The sequence below is a fragment of the Xyrauchen texanus genome, chromosome 10 (genome assembly GCF_025860055.1).
Source record: "Xyrauchen texanus isolate HMW12.3.18 chromosome 10, RBS_HiC_50CHRs, whole genome shotgun sequence".
NCBI lineage: Eukaryota > Metazoa > Chordata > Actinopteri > Cypriniformes > Catostomidae > Xyrauchen > Xyrauchen texanus.
The window spans coordinates 32,489,270-32,503,714 of NC_068285.1; the positions used below are offsets into that span (position 1 = coordinate 32,489,270).

At 38.0% G+C, this 14,445-nt stretch overlaps 1 protein-coding gene across 1 annotated transcript; it reads left to right on the plus strand.

Annotated features, from left to right (window-relative positions):
- Positions 1–4,591: 4,591 nt before the first annotated feature.
- trib1 (tribbles pseudokinase 1) lies at positions 4,592–13,224 on the plus strand. The gene is made up of 3 exons (XM_052135966.1): positions 4,592–5,259; positions 6,047–6,339; positions 10,480–13,224. The coding sequence occupies exons 1-3, from the start codon at positions 4,981–4,983 to the stop codon at positions 10,943–10,945; spliced, it is 1,038 nt and encodes a 345-aa protein (XP_051991926.1). The 5' UTR covers positions 4,592–4,980; the 3' UTR covers positions 10,946–13,224.
- The last annotated feature ends 1,221 nt before the right edge of the window (positions 13,225–14,445 follow it).

The following is a 14,445-nucleotide window of genomic DNA, read 5'->3' on the forward strand; positions in this document are numbered from 1 at the left end:
ATATCTTCAGAAGCAATATAACAGGTTTGGGTGAGAAACTTACAGATGTGATAGTGAAACTAAACATGCACCACATGTGACTTTCAGATGTAAAAGTGAAAGTGGAGATTTAGGATAAATATTACATAAGTATTGTTCTGTTTCTCACTCACACCTATTATATCACTTCTGATACCACTGGACCACTGGCGTCTAACCACTGGAGTCTAATTCTGTTTTCTTTATGTGATTTTTGGAGCAACTGATCACCATTCACTTGCATTGTAAGGACCAACAGAGCTGAGAAACTTTGTTTGTGTTCTACTGAAGAAAGAAAGTCATACACATCTGGGAAAGCATTAGGGTGAGTAAATGATGAGATTATTTTAATTTTTGGGTGAACTATCCCCTAAAAACTATGTATAGTTAATGTCATGGTTTAAAATTAATAAACTAAGTAAGTGTTAAGGGTCCGTGTTTAAACATCGATTTTGTTTGAACTGTAAGATTAATGACTAATGTCTTTGAAGTCCATCCTGGATTAACTGCAGAAGTTCACATAGGTGCAATTGTCCCTGTTAATTGGTTGATGAAGGCTTTTGTTGGCAATTGTTAGTCTATGTATTCCATTTCAACATCGTAGTCCATCAATAGACCGAGGTGATGCAGGCAGAGATCAGGGTTGTGAAACGCAGTTCAACCTAGCCGATAATTTCGGTGTGGTCCATCCTAAATCCAAGGTTCAGACAATGGCATATGAAGTATCCCATGTCTTATGGTTGGAGTTGGCATCAGTTCATCCTCTAAAGTCCATCATAATAGACTGAAGTGATGTTTGACTGGCACCGGCTGCATTTAGTCATCATCATTCAGCAACATGTAGCAGTGGAGTCCAACACGAAGCAGGAATGTTGCTGGATCCAGCCGGTTCTGGTGACCTCAGGATAGGAGTCCCGAGGTTGAGACAGGGAAACAAATAAAATAATATAAGCATAGATGCCATTCAATTTATTGCAGAGATATAAATCCTGATCAATGTTTCTGGTTTCAGGTTCCGGCAGACCCAACTAAAGCAGCCTAATTGTGGGTTGGAGGATAAATTAGGTTTATGCCTGGCTAAATAGATGAGTCTTTAGTCTAGACTTAAACTGAGGGAGTGTGTCTGCATCTCGAACAGTGTTAGGGAGACTATTCCATAGTTTAGGAGCCAAACAGGAAAAGGATCTACCTCCTTTTGTGGATTTTGCTATTCTAGGAAATATTAACGGACAAGAATTTTGTGATCGTAACGAACGTGATGGAATCACTACACCACCATGAGGGCTTAGAGCGCATTGGGAATTACAAACTGGGGAGAAAAGGGGAGAAAGAAAAAAAACTCATCTGTTTAGAAGAACATTTAACTCGCTTTTAGCACCACTTAGTGGATATTTCACCTCTGAACTGCAGTGATATGTGTAAGAAACCAGGTGATGTCATTCTGCAAAAACATTGGGACAGTAATATAATTTTCATGAGATCAGGCAGTCCATTACATTTGTAACCATGCCATCTTAAATGTTTTATAAGATGACAATTATGCAAAATGTTTTAAACATTACTGAAACAATTCTTGATTACTTGGAGGATGTCATTTCTGTGCCAATAGTTTCACCAAATGTAGCTGCAAAATTAATGACTTTCAAACAGGTTTCCCGAACACTCCCCTGTCAGTAATTTTTGGACTAGCAGAGACTCTCATCCCAATGTAAGCATTGGATGAGCCAATATTTTAATGTCTGGCGAGCAGAGCCACAGTGTTTACACTTTCCATGGGAATCATCCAACAAATGTCTTACTTATAGTTGTCTCTGTAAATTAACATTGAAAACAATTACACACATAACCTTCAAAATAATATTTATGGGAAACTTAAACGACTGTTTACATGTTTAATTTTAGTCTTATCAATTGATTGAAGTTTTTTCCTTGCATGAGTAATCCTATGACTGGCTTTCTTTATACCTTTTGGACCATGTTTAACATTCACAACACTTCCCCATTTTGACAGTCACACGTATGGTTAAAGTTCAGCCACAATTATGATGAAGCATTCCTGTCAAGACCAAATTAAGCCTCTGTTTAGACGGTGTAAAAGCAATCTATGGAGCATTTTCACCTGTTCCTGGCTGAGCTATTTAGTGCACAGAATGATCCATTCCTATTGTCTTTGCTACTGGCAATGAGTCAGCTAATTACAGTGAAAAAGAGTGCTGTTAGGACTCTCAAGCTAAAATGACATCAAATAGCCATGTTCTCTGAATCACATGCAAACATAACACAAATACCATACAGTGTGGTCTCTGTGACACCTGTTTATGTCATAACAAAGGAGAAGTAGACATTTCCCATGGAGAGTTGGTTGTTTTACTCTAAGGGAGGAAGCGCAGAAAACCTGTTCTGTTCCTGCTTAACAGCATGACATACGCACACATTAGATTGTGAGGCATCAGGAAGATATTCCACTGTCAAAAAAAAACACACACACAAAAAAAACATGGTTACTAAAAATAATAAGTCTTTAATGTTAAATCCTCAACCTGACCATATTTGAACTCCAAACCTGAAGGCCTCGCCATCAATTATACTGCCACAAATTCAGGGAAGCCAGACAGGAACAATATGTTCTGAAATATTCCACGTTTCTTTTTTGGATCTGCAAGAACCTTCCTCTTGGTAAAAAATATTGCCAGTATAATGCAGCAGAATAATATTAAAGGGCACATAGTTCCCTTTAATTTCAGACTTTGATCGTTAGCCCACTAAAAGTACCAGTTTATCTTTCTCATTAACAGAAAAATTACAATCAGATAAAGATCTTGTATTTTAAGCATCAAAAACAGTCGGCATTCCCATGTGTCTATTCTATATTGGGCTCTCTTTTTCTGTCTGGTTGATCAGGTGATCGTTCAGCTACTCTCTACCAAATTAAGAGCAGTGACATGGGGGCAATGGTTCCAATAGTGAGTTTGTGAGACGTGCAGTCATATGTCCATGATTAAAAAAAAATTTCTGTCCAAACAGTTTCTTTCTTCATCACATCTGTGTCAACTCTACCTTCTTGTGTGTGCCCTGAAGGCTAGTAAACTATTTCCTAACATGTGCTTATGGGCTGTAGGCAGGGGCGGACTGGGAAGAGAAATCGGCCCTGGATTTTATATAGAATCCGCAGTCCATTTCTGCATAATGTGGTGCAGTTTTGCAGCCCGTTTCATCTTATTGCCACCTGTTTGGCCCGTTTTGTGGCTGGCCCACTGGGAAAAGTCCCAGTTCTCCCTATGGCCAGTCCGCCCCTGGCTGTAGGACATGGTAGAGGCTCAAATTGGTTTTGTGAGTCATTTGCAATTTTGCAAGATTCCTTTTGATTTCTCTTTATGCATGACCCCCTTCAGTTTAAATTAAACAAACATCCCTTTCGTAGAAAGATCTACGGGTATTTTACAAAGGGCACAACCACTCCCTTGTCTTTCTCTTTATGGTGATGACTCATCAGCATAACTGCAAATATAGAGTACAACACCCCAATCTCTGAGACACTGACATTTTTAACCAAGCAGTTATGGACAGAAGGCATGGACAGAAGGACATTATGGTTGGAAGATGTTACGGTTTGGTGAGAAAATAAGCACATGCTTATTGTAACTCACTAATGAGGGCAACATAGCAGAATGTCGAAATAAAGCAAGTTAATCATTGCCAGACACGTGTTTTGATGTAGAGGAATGAAAAATATGAATAAAGATTACACAAGGTCAAAAATATGGAGTAATTTGTACAAGCACATAACATTTATAAGATTGTACTACAAGAATATAGTCCAATTTTACATGAACGTGACAAAAACCCTTTGAGTGCGTTACGTTTTTGTTGCTGAAGGGGAAAAAAGAAAGTGGTTTGATTCACTAGCGTTTTAGTTTTCGTCTGGAAGCGAGTTGAGTGGCATGTGTCCATTGCTCAAGCGTCGACTCTGCAATGAATGTGTCACTAGAGAGAATCTGAACCGGGCGGAGTTCCAGCAGCAAAGGGAGGTCCGATTCATTTGAGCAAATCGGTTCGTTCGAAATGTTCGTTTAAAGGAACTGGTTCATTGAAACCAATTCACCAATTCTTTTGAGTCATCCATCGAAAATGTACACTGAAGTCGAAGCATTTTGTTTCATTTTTGTGACTGTCACTGAAACTAATGTTGGGTTGTTTAATTAATGAATCATGGCACCTCACAGTGAGTGGAGTGATTCACAAACGCTTGTCAGTTAGAACGAATCATTAAAATGTTTAATTTTTGTGGTAAAATATATTTTTAGTTAATATTGCTATTTCTCACAGTTTTCAATTAGATGACCTTCAATTACACAAATGCTTGTTGGTTTGAGCGCGAATTATTAAAACAAAAAAAACAAAAATCTTAGTAAAATATATTTTTAGTTAAATGTTGATTGTTATCGCTATGTTTTTGATTAGATAACCGTCAGTGATACATATGCTGGGTTATGCTTCAATCATGTCACCTCACAGTGGAATTATTCACGAGCGCTGGTCCGTTCGAACGGATTATTCAAAAGAACCTGTTCAAAATAACGATTCGTCCGCGAATCAGATCTTACCACGGCTGAATGTACAGCTCAGACAACAGCATCAGTAGTTAATTGAGACGGATTGCCCTTCAATCTGGCTTTTACTCAACACAAATGCTTCATCCAGCATCTCTCGGATCACTGTTCTCCAACAAGCTTTAAACGGATAGATGCAAAAATTAAAAAGGCATGGATAGGCTACGCGGAACGGCAAATCCATTATTCACACACTTTTTGTGCACTTATTTCCATTGATAAGTAACTATATTGCAGCGCGAGGCTCAAATCATTTTCTGGAAGATGCGCATGTAAGATTAGTCGGATTGTCCGATTCACAGACGACTCTGTCAGAGAATTATCAGTTTTAAGTAGACTGCAGTTTGTAAGCATGAGTGTGCAGTGGATGCATAATCCAGTACAACACGGACACAAGCGCTTTGACTCGGACGAGCCAGTGGCCAAATGTCCCCGGCTCAGCGAGTCTTCGGCTGATGCGGGTCTCTTGGGTTCCTCGCCGGGATCTCCGGTCAGCGGAGCGCCTCTGAGCGTCACTCCAACCCACCAGGGTCCCGCTCGCATCGGCCAGTTCCTGCTTGTGCCCCTGAACGATCGACCGGGGGTGCACAGCGCTTTAGACATGGACACAGGAGAGGAGCTGGTCTGCAAGGTAAGTCACTGTAATATAATAATGATATAATATGTAAATGGCCCATTTTAAGTGTGATGCCTACCACGGTATTATTCTGAGACCCAGCAATAATGTTTTTGATTTTTATTTTTTTTTTTCATATCATTGCAGTGTTTGGTACATACTGTAATAACGTATCATGTATTATATATATATATATATATATATATATATATATATATATATATATATATATATATATATATATATGGACTTCAATGGATATTATCAAAAATATGCTATATCTCCACTACAAATGTGAACTTTAACAGAAATGTTAAAGCAATTCTGTTGTTGTACACTTTTAGTCGGGGAAGGTTATTTAAGTTTTGTGCAGGCTGCAGCCAGGGTTGCTATTAAACCTGTGATATCTGTATCTATACTGTTTGCAAAAGGGTCCAGCATTTGTTTCAGAAATATAGACAAAACAGAGCTGACATGGCGCTCAAAGAGATTTTTAAGAGCACAAGTGAACCATTCAAATGTTTGTGCTCTTATATCACCTCCATTCCCATTCTGCTTTCAATAGTGTTTCATTGTCAGAGTGTTTTCATTAAGCAAACCTGACTACTGAAATTAAGCAAATTCACTTCGTCTTATATGTGACCTTCACATAAGTCCCGCAAATGCAATGAAAATGATTGCTTGCTTTTTTTTTAAGCACCAGTGTTGTGTTCTTGAATTTGTATGGCTGTCTTTACCAGATCAAAACTGTTCTTGTCTTATATAAAAATGCTGAACACAGATATTTTCTTGCCATGTGCAGGTGTTTGATATGGGCCAGTACCAGGAGAAGATAAGAGCCTACAGCATGCTATCAAAGCACAAGAACATTGCACATATCAAAGATATAGTTCTTGGGGAGCACAAAGCTTATGTGTTCCAGGAGAAGGATTTTGGTGACATGCATACCTTTGTAAAGAGCAGCAAGAGGCTCCCTGAAGAACTGGCCTCCAAGCTTTTCTACCAGGTGGCATCCGCAGTGAACCACTGCCATCAAGTTGGCATCGTTTTGGGGGACCTCAAGCTTCGCAAGTTTGTGTTTCCAAATGAGAAAAGGTTAGAAACATTGTTATAAATAAACGTGTGTGTGTGTGCGCTTGCATGTGTGCGTGTGCGTGCATGAGAACATTCTGAGCTATAGTTTGGGGACGAAAAGTGCACAAAATTTGACAGCACATCCATTTGGGACTGTTTTGGGACTTACCCATTTGGAAAAACTAAATTAAAACTAAAATTAATGAATAAATATTTTATTTACAGTGTATATATATACAAATGTAAAACATTGTACATTGAGGGTTAGGGTGTGGACCAGGATGTAGTCTATAGTAATTAGAATTAACTTTATATAAAAATAAAATCAATAGAAGTATGGTTGTCGGTTCGACCCACACAGCCCTCATCATTGAGTCCTTGAGCAAGGCACTCAAAAGCGTCTGCTAAATGCATAAATGTAAATGTCCCCATTTAGAAAGTCAATGTGAATGTGTTTGAAAGTGGTACTTTTTTGGGAACTGTCAGGTGCAGTAACTCGTGCATAATGCTGTGACATCAGCTGTGTTATATTGGGTAAATAGTGTCAGTTCTCGTTTAATTTGATTCTCACTTCCTTACACCTTCATGACACATTGCAGGTGATTGATGCTGCTTCCCTAAAGATTCAAAGGAACAAACCTAAAACATTCGCTTACTCATGTTTCTCTGTAAGAGGAACAACACAAGTAAAGAGATCCCTGTGTCTGTGTCACCGATTGTTCTGGTGAAAACGAGAGTCCTCAAAATTACGTGTGTGAATTATATATAAAAAGCAAATGGCCTAAATTCAACACATTTTTATCTAGTCCCCAGTGGATAGAACATACTGCAATAATCTACACCAAACCTGTTTAATTTAGCACTATAAAATCACAATCCATCTGTACTCACAAGAAGCTAGGTTTGTCATTTCTGGGGCAATATTTTAAAGGCTGACCTTTGGGCATGGACGTGCTTGTGAGTGAATGGAAATAGACAAGAACGTGTAAGAGGACGGAGCTGCCAGCGGGTGCAGCGAGATGAGTCATAACAATGCACTTACAGAGGAGAAATTTACCATTCAGGATCATGTACTTACAGACGCAATGCTCCACTCTTACAGACAGCATCAGTTGTAGGCAAGCAATGCCAGCTTTGCACATTGTGACAATGGCAAACTGGCAGTCTGGACTGGCAGACGCATCTAGCGCAGACGTGAGCAGGGAATAATGACATAAGGGCAGAGCTGCTGTCTCTTTTTTCTTTCGCGTTGTGCACCACCAAGAAGAATATCACACTGACAGGTTATCCAATGTGACACAGAAACATGTTGTTACACTGCGAAAAAAAAGAGATGCAATTTTGTGAGCTGAATATCCTCATGCAAAGTTTATTGCAGCTGTATTACTTAACTCTCTGTAAAACTTGATTCTGATTGGTCAATTCTTCTATTTTTGTATAAAGACCACTAAACTGTACAGTATATATGATCCTGATCTCATAAACATTATGTGACTGTGGCGCTATTTTTGCAATATAACATCATGTGGTTCATTTCACGTTTCATGGCGGTTTCAATGTCCACTTTGTGGCACTAAAAATGGGTTAAATGTTCATCCAAAATAGTGTCTATGGACTGATAATCTGCTGTTTTACTTGTGATTTGTGTAAAAGTCTTTGCGCAATGAAATAATTTAAACTCAAATCAGTATTTCATGTCCATTTATTTTGTATTATTATTTATTTACTTAATTGGTTAGTAACCATCCAAAAGTCAGTAAAAATCTACAATCACCTTAATGTACAGTATAGATGATACATGTACTATTGGGGTTTATTTTTATATTATGCCAAGCTGACTGTACATTATCCCTTACAAATACAGCATATAGTCCTTTTTGAGCTGAAATGCTTTTCCGTTGGCCAAATGCAATTTCCATACCTGAAATAGCTTTTGCAAAATGCAGAAATGATGAGTGATGGATAAGCGACAGGCAAATCAGGCTGAAACCATGATAACGCTGAGATATGGTGCATGATCACATACACAAAGACGCTCGCTAACCTGGAATGTGTCTGTAGTTAGATTGTGAAACAGACATAGGCTGTGTAGGGGCTGCTCATGCGTCACTGATGTAGTGTTCAGTGTTAATGGGTAATCAAGGGCTGGCAGATGCCGTGAGCATGAGATACAGGTGCGGCAAGAACACAGTAGACCTGCAGCACAGTGCAATTCAATCATTTGTCCAATCTCTCAGTCTTTCTGTCTGTCACACACACACACACACAAATCGGCACACACAGGGCTATGACTCATTCTCTCCAGCTCTCTGGCAGAATGCTGTTGTGTCATTTACAACCCCCCCAAACACAGGCTGATAGCTGGTAATGTAACACAATACCATGCATAGCAGCTCATGTTTTACTGAAAGGGATATATATAACAGACACACACACACATACTGTACACATATACACACACAAACTCATGGGTCATCAACTCTAGCCAGTGTTAATTTCCACAGGGATATTCCTAGACTACTTGGGGATTGTGTCCTATTGCAAACTGAGCTAAACTTAGCCACTAGTCTACATTATTACGTTAGTGAATGCTACAGATAGAGGTGGAAACTGTGGAAACTCTGCTGCGTGCTTTTGTTTAAACAAAGGCCATAATTAGACAAGGCTCTGTCCTTTAGTTGTTGTAGTAGCCCTGTTTGAGAGTCAGAACATTTACTGTAGAGCAGCTGTCTTTTCCACAATTTAAATGCCCTGCAATTTGTGATCTCAACAAAATGACAGAAAGTTATTTCATTTCAATGCACAATAAAGGAGAGCTTCAGACATCACTTTATTTAGCAATGGTAGAGCGAATTCTTTCAAGATACTAAATCCATCATCTGCAGACCGCAGAAAAGCTCTGTAGATTTCCATAAAACTGGAACACCTGTCAATGGCCGTTGCGTTTGTTTATGAACTATCTTGGCTAATTCGTTTGCACCTTCAGAGTGATTTCGCCAAGTAAGCCATATTTCTAGATCAACGTTCTTGATCCTGGAATAACATTCATGTCAAAGAAACACTGTCATAACCCTTTCCCTACTCCCAATTCTAACCTTAACCAACCCTTGATCAGAATGGTGTACATCCCCAGCCATTTTATCTAAATGTTGTTCACACCAAACATGTTTTTGCATCCATCTGCACTGTTCTTGAATTGTTTGTCTATGTAGGCATGCAGTAGACTGCGTTGCTTCTAGCTGTTTTCGTGTCAAGTTCAACAGAACACAAACCTTTTAAAATGTGTTTCGAGAGACCTGTGTTCTGTTCTATTTGTTGCGCTGCATCTAGCTTTTCTATTGATGCTTTTTAGACTGACATTTTTGACCGTTGCGTCTTGTCTCGCTGTTTTTGCAGCTTCTTGCGCAGGAGCGCAGCATTTTTTTGGAGGCCTTGTCAAGTTAAAAAGAACATCAACTTTTAAAAAAACGAATTTCGAGACACCTTCGTTCTGTTCTTTTCGTCAATCTTCGTCAACCTTTTTTTGGTACAGGAACATGCACATCCGGTATGACCAGCCCATCATCTTCAGTGCTATCAATAAGAATGTTGTACTCTAAGCTCTGTTTAAAACATTTTAAAATGTTTTAAAAAGTCCATCTAGGCCTAATCATTAGTCGAATATTGCTGTATGCAAATATCTGAATGGATTGTTAAGTACAAAGGCCGAAACAAGCTTGATTGCTCGATTTTGTGCAATCAAGAATGTCACACCACATTGCAGATTCAACGTTGCCGCAAAGGGTGCTATAGCAGACATTAGTGTGAACTGTCCACTTGTTTGAAGAGAATATTGCATAGCAAGTATTTCGAAGTGAATATATTTATAGCAACTTACCTGAATAATTACACACATCAGTTTAATGGCTCAAACTTTGGAAAGTAACTCCATTGCCCCCTTGAGTACTGAGGTTGGTTACTGCCACAGTAACGTAAGAACACACGTTAAGCATGTTCAACTGGACCATGCACTGGCAATGAGTTGGCCATGTGATTGCATTTGAGTACTCATACTTGTTTTTAGTTTTTTTTGGCCTAAGCCACTACTATGAATTTCTTTTCACCCATATCACAATGACTCTTATGTGCTACTCCTTATTAACAATGATGTGTTTGTTTTAGGAGCCAACTGAAGTTAGAGGGTCTTGAGGACTGCCATATTCTTTCTGGAGATGATGACTCGATGTTTGACACACACGGCTGCCCCGCGTACGTGAGTCCTGAAATCTTGAACGGTGGAGTGAGCTACTCAGGCAAGCAGGCGGATGTGTGGAGCCTTGGCGTTATGCTGTACACAATGCTGGTGGGCCGCTACCCTTTCCACGACCTAGACCCCGCTACCCTGTTCTTTAAGATCCGCCGGGGCACATACTGCCTCCCCGAGGGGCTGTCTTTAAGGGCACGCTGTCTACTTCGCAGTCTGCTCAGAAAGGACCCCAACGAAAGACTCACTGCTGCGGAGGTGCTCATTCACCCGTGGTTCCATGGCAATATACAGGACACAGGAAATACCGGAAACGAAGTCAACCTCAGAGAACAGACAGTGCCCCAGATAGAAGTAGGGCAGGATGAGGATCTTTTCTCCTGAGAAAACCAATATAGCTTGAATATGGACCAACACTGTTCAACATTCTCTTTGTGTTTTGTTTTCTGTTCTGTTCTGTTTCCAATATATTTTGTATAGATAAAGAAGTATACACTCAGTGAAATCTAGTGATAGACCGATATATATATTTTGAGATTATCAGCATCGGCCGATAACTTTGTCCAGTTGGAAGCAATGGTTTCAAAATTCAATTTGAAGCATGACTGCATGTTATTTATTTTGTAAATAAGTCAAATGTAAAAGTCAAATGTAGAGCAAAATGTAAAAGTTTTTCAAGTCATTTTAATGGGTTAGTTCACCTATCATTTACAGACCCTCATATTGTTTAAACCCGTATGACTTTCAGCCTCAGTCACCATTCCACTTCATTGTATTGAACTAATATGTAATGAAAGTGAATGGCTGTCATTCTCCATTTGCATTCCATGGAAGAAAGAAAATCATGAGTGTGAGTTAATGACAACAAACTTTTCATTATTGGGTGAACTATTCATTTAACCACAGACCCAATTAGACTAGAGCACTATTCTAAAAACCCATTAGACATTCCCAAGGAAACCCATGGCGAATTAGCTTTCTGAGTTGACAAAAATTCTCTATTCATCGTTATTGTGTACATCTAATTTATTACCATTAAATTACAACGTATATTTTGGCAATACATTGGCTATTGGCCACCCTGCTCTCTATTTATCGATGTCTGCCATTGAAAAAATCCATATCGGTCGACCACTAGTGAATTCTCGCTTTAAGTACTGTATCATCTGTGTCAGGTTAAAGGACATTGTGCACAGCCAGTGTATTTTGAAATCGAAGTCATTTGGTGCTAGTAACCATTGTTGTGCTGTATAAAGTGAATGCTGAGACTTGTCATCACGGCTAATGTGAAAGTGAATGTCGCATGGTGACTAACCTCGGCAAGGTCTTGATGAATCAGAACATATTAGTTGCAAAGGAGGGAGAGGAAGAGACATGTGCTAGACCTGTGGCTTCACTCTCACTCTCAAAACCAGAATGTATGTTGACTCACCTACTGTAGCACCATAGGAACATGTATCCTTTGATATGAGGAGATTGGAGACTAAAGGAAAAAAACACATTCATTCTCTCTATACATGCGTACATGCTAAAAGCTAAATCACTGATACTGTGTGCCATTCTGACTTGCGCTTCACAGAATTGCCAAACTGTACAGGAGAGGTGTTTAAAAGTGAAGTAAGACTCACGGTACTGTATGCTAAACTGAAATAATAGCCCTGTACGACCACCAGTATCATAGATGTGATGGTAAAGCCATAGTTCATTAAATTCAGCATGAATTTCTGAAATTTTACTTAATAAGTATTTTGTCATTTGTCTTGTATTGGAGGCAAAATTGATTAAGATATTAAGACTTGTTCATAGAATATATGTTGAATTATATTTATATTTCTATCCTCATTGTTGTAAGCAAACATCTAACAAAACTGAGTTAGGTGTAAGTTTAAAAAGGGGGGAAAAAAATGTTTAAAAAACTTAATTGAAGGTTGAATCTTACTATGTTACTCAATTTTGCTTTTCTAGCAAATGTATCTTGTTTTAAGGATGTTCAGATATTTTAACTGGAGAACAAATGGAAGAAAAGAAATGGAAAGGTTGCTTTTAGTTTGATATAAATGTTAATTTCAGCATACCCCTTAACCCCGCTGTATCCTGACATTTCTGTTTCCTTACTTGAATCCAAGGGGTTCTTATCCAACACGAGGATTAAATATGGCAGTTCAGTTGATACTGCGGGTAAGATATAAGATGACAGAACAGCTGGTTGTTGCTTTAAACCGAAGGCTGAGATTAGTGCATTCAGTATGACCATGTGTGTCTCTTCCCTCGCACTTGAAAGAAAAGAGAACAGTACTACAAAAGCATTACTGTAAGGGTAGAGTTGTGTTTCCCATAGAGGTTTGTTTCTTTGCTTCCCCATGTTGTGGGAATTGTATGTTACCTCTGAATCTGAGCATAATGGTTTAATGTGACTTTTATGGATTCTGAAAGGCTCTTTATAAGCAAAGTATCTCTTAGGCTGGAGGGCATGCAAAATGTCTCATGCAGGCAGCACATGGAGAAAGCTGACATGAGTGCACAAAGTTCATGTTGCACTGTGAAGTATGTACTTGTGACACAAACCCCAAGGCTTGGCAACGAGGGTTAAAATGGATAAAATTATTTGTAAAAAAAATTGTAAATATGTACATTTTAAATGTGTTGACAAAATTTAATAAAGATCACTCTTTTTATTATTTAAGTTTGTGGTTGACGGAAAATTGTTTTTGTGAAACATGCGACCAAACACAGAATCTTTCTAGATTTACACATTTGTAAGGCACATTTGTTCAAAGCAATTTTCAGTGCATTCAAGATATACATTTTGTCAGGATGTGTGATCCCTGGGAATTGAACCAACAACAAGCTAGTATTATGATCTACCAGTTGAGGTAAATTACACCTTCCTGAAAAGTTGCATTATTTTTTTTATTTTGCCCACATGTACCCTTAAAATTATATTTCAGTCTATTTTAGGCATTTAAGAATTACGCTTTTCAATTTTCATAAAACTCAGTAATAATTTTCCATCAAACTCAGTTGAGTAATCTTATACAACATGTTAATACAGTACATATACATTATACTGTATTAAACATAAATCCCACTTGATTTTGTTAGATGTTTCTGAAAATAAGACTTAATATCTTACGAAAATAAGACTTAATATTTTTTTTTGTACATTTATGATTAATTTATAATAATGTTGATTATTTAATGATAATTAAGTTTGATGGAAATTTGTCATACCACTGAAATCTTAAAAATAGATAGTCATATTTTTTGATAGCAAACAACATATGACTGTAGAAGAATTTTCACAAAAATTACAATTAGTAGTTAAAATTAAAGATACACTTGGGAGGGATTAAAGGGATTAATGCGATGAAGCAAGCAGTTATCAGCTGGTCATTTTGATCAGCTTTATTTAAATAAAATTCTATTCTAGCCCACTGAGTCTTCATCCCATGTGAGCATCATCTTATATACAGTATATATATACAGTATATATATATATATATATATATAGATCCATATATATATATATATATATATACAGTATATATATATATATATATATATATATATATATATATATATATATATATATATATATATATATATATATATATATACACTCACCTAAAGGATTATTAGGAACACCATACTAATACTGTGTTTGACCCCTTTAGCCTTCAGAACTGCCTTAATTCTATGTGGCATTGATTCAACAAGGTGCTGAAAGCATTCTTTAGAAATGTTGGCCCATATTGATAGGATAGCATCTTGCAGTTGATGGAGATTTGTGGGATGCACATCCAGGGCACGAAGCTCCTGTTCCACCACATCCCAAAGATGCTCTATTGGGTTGAGATCTGGTGACTGTGGGAGCCATTTTAATA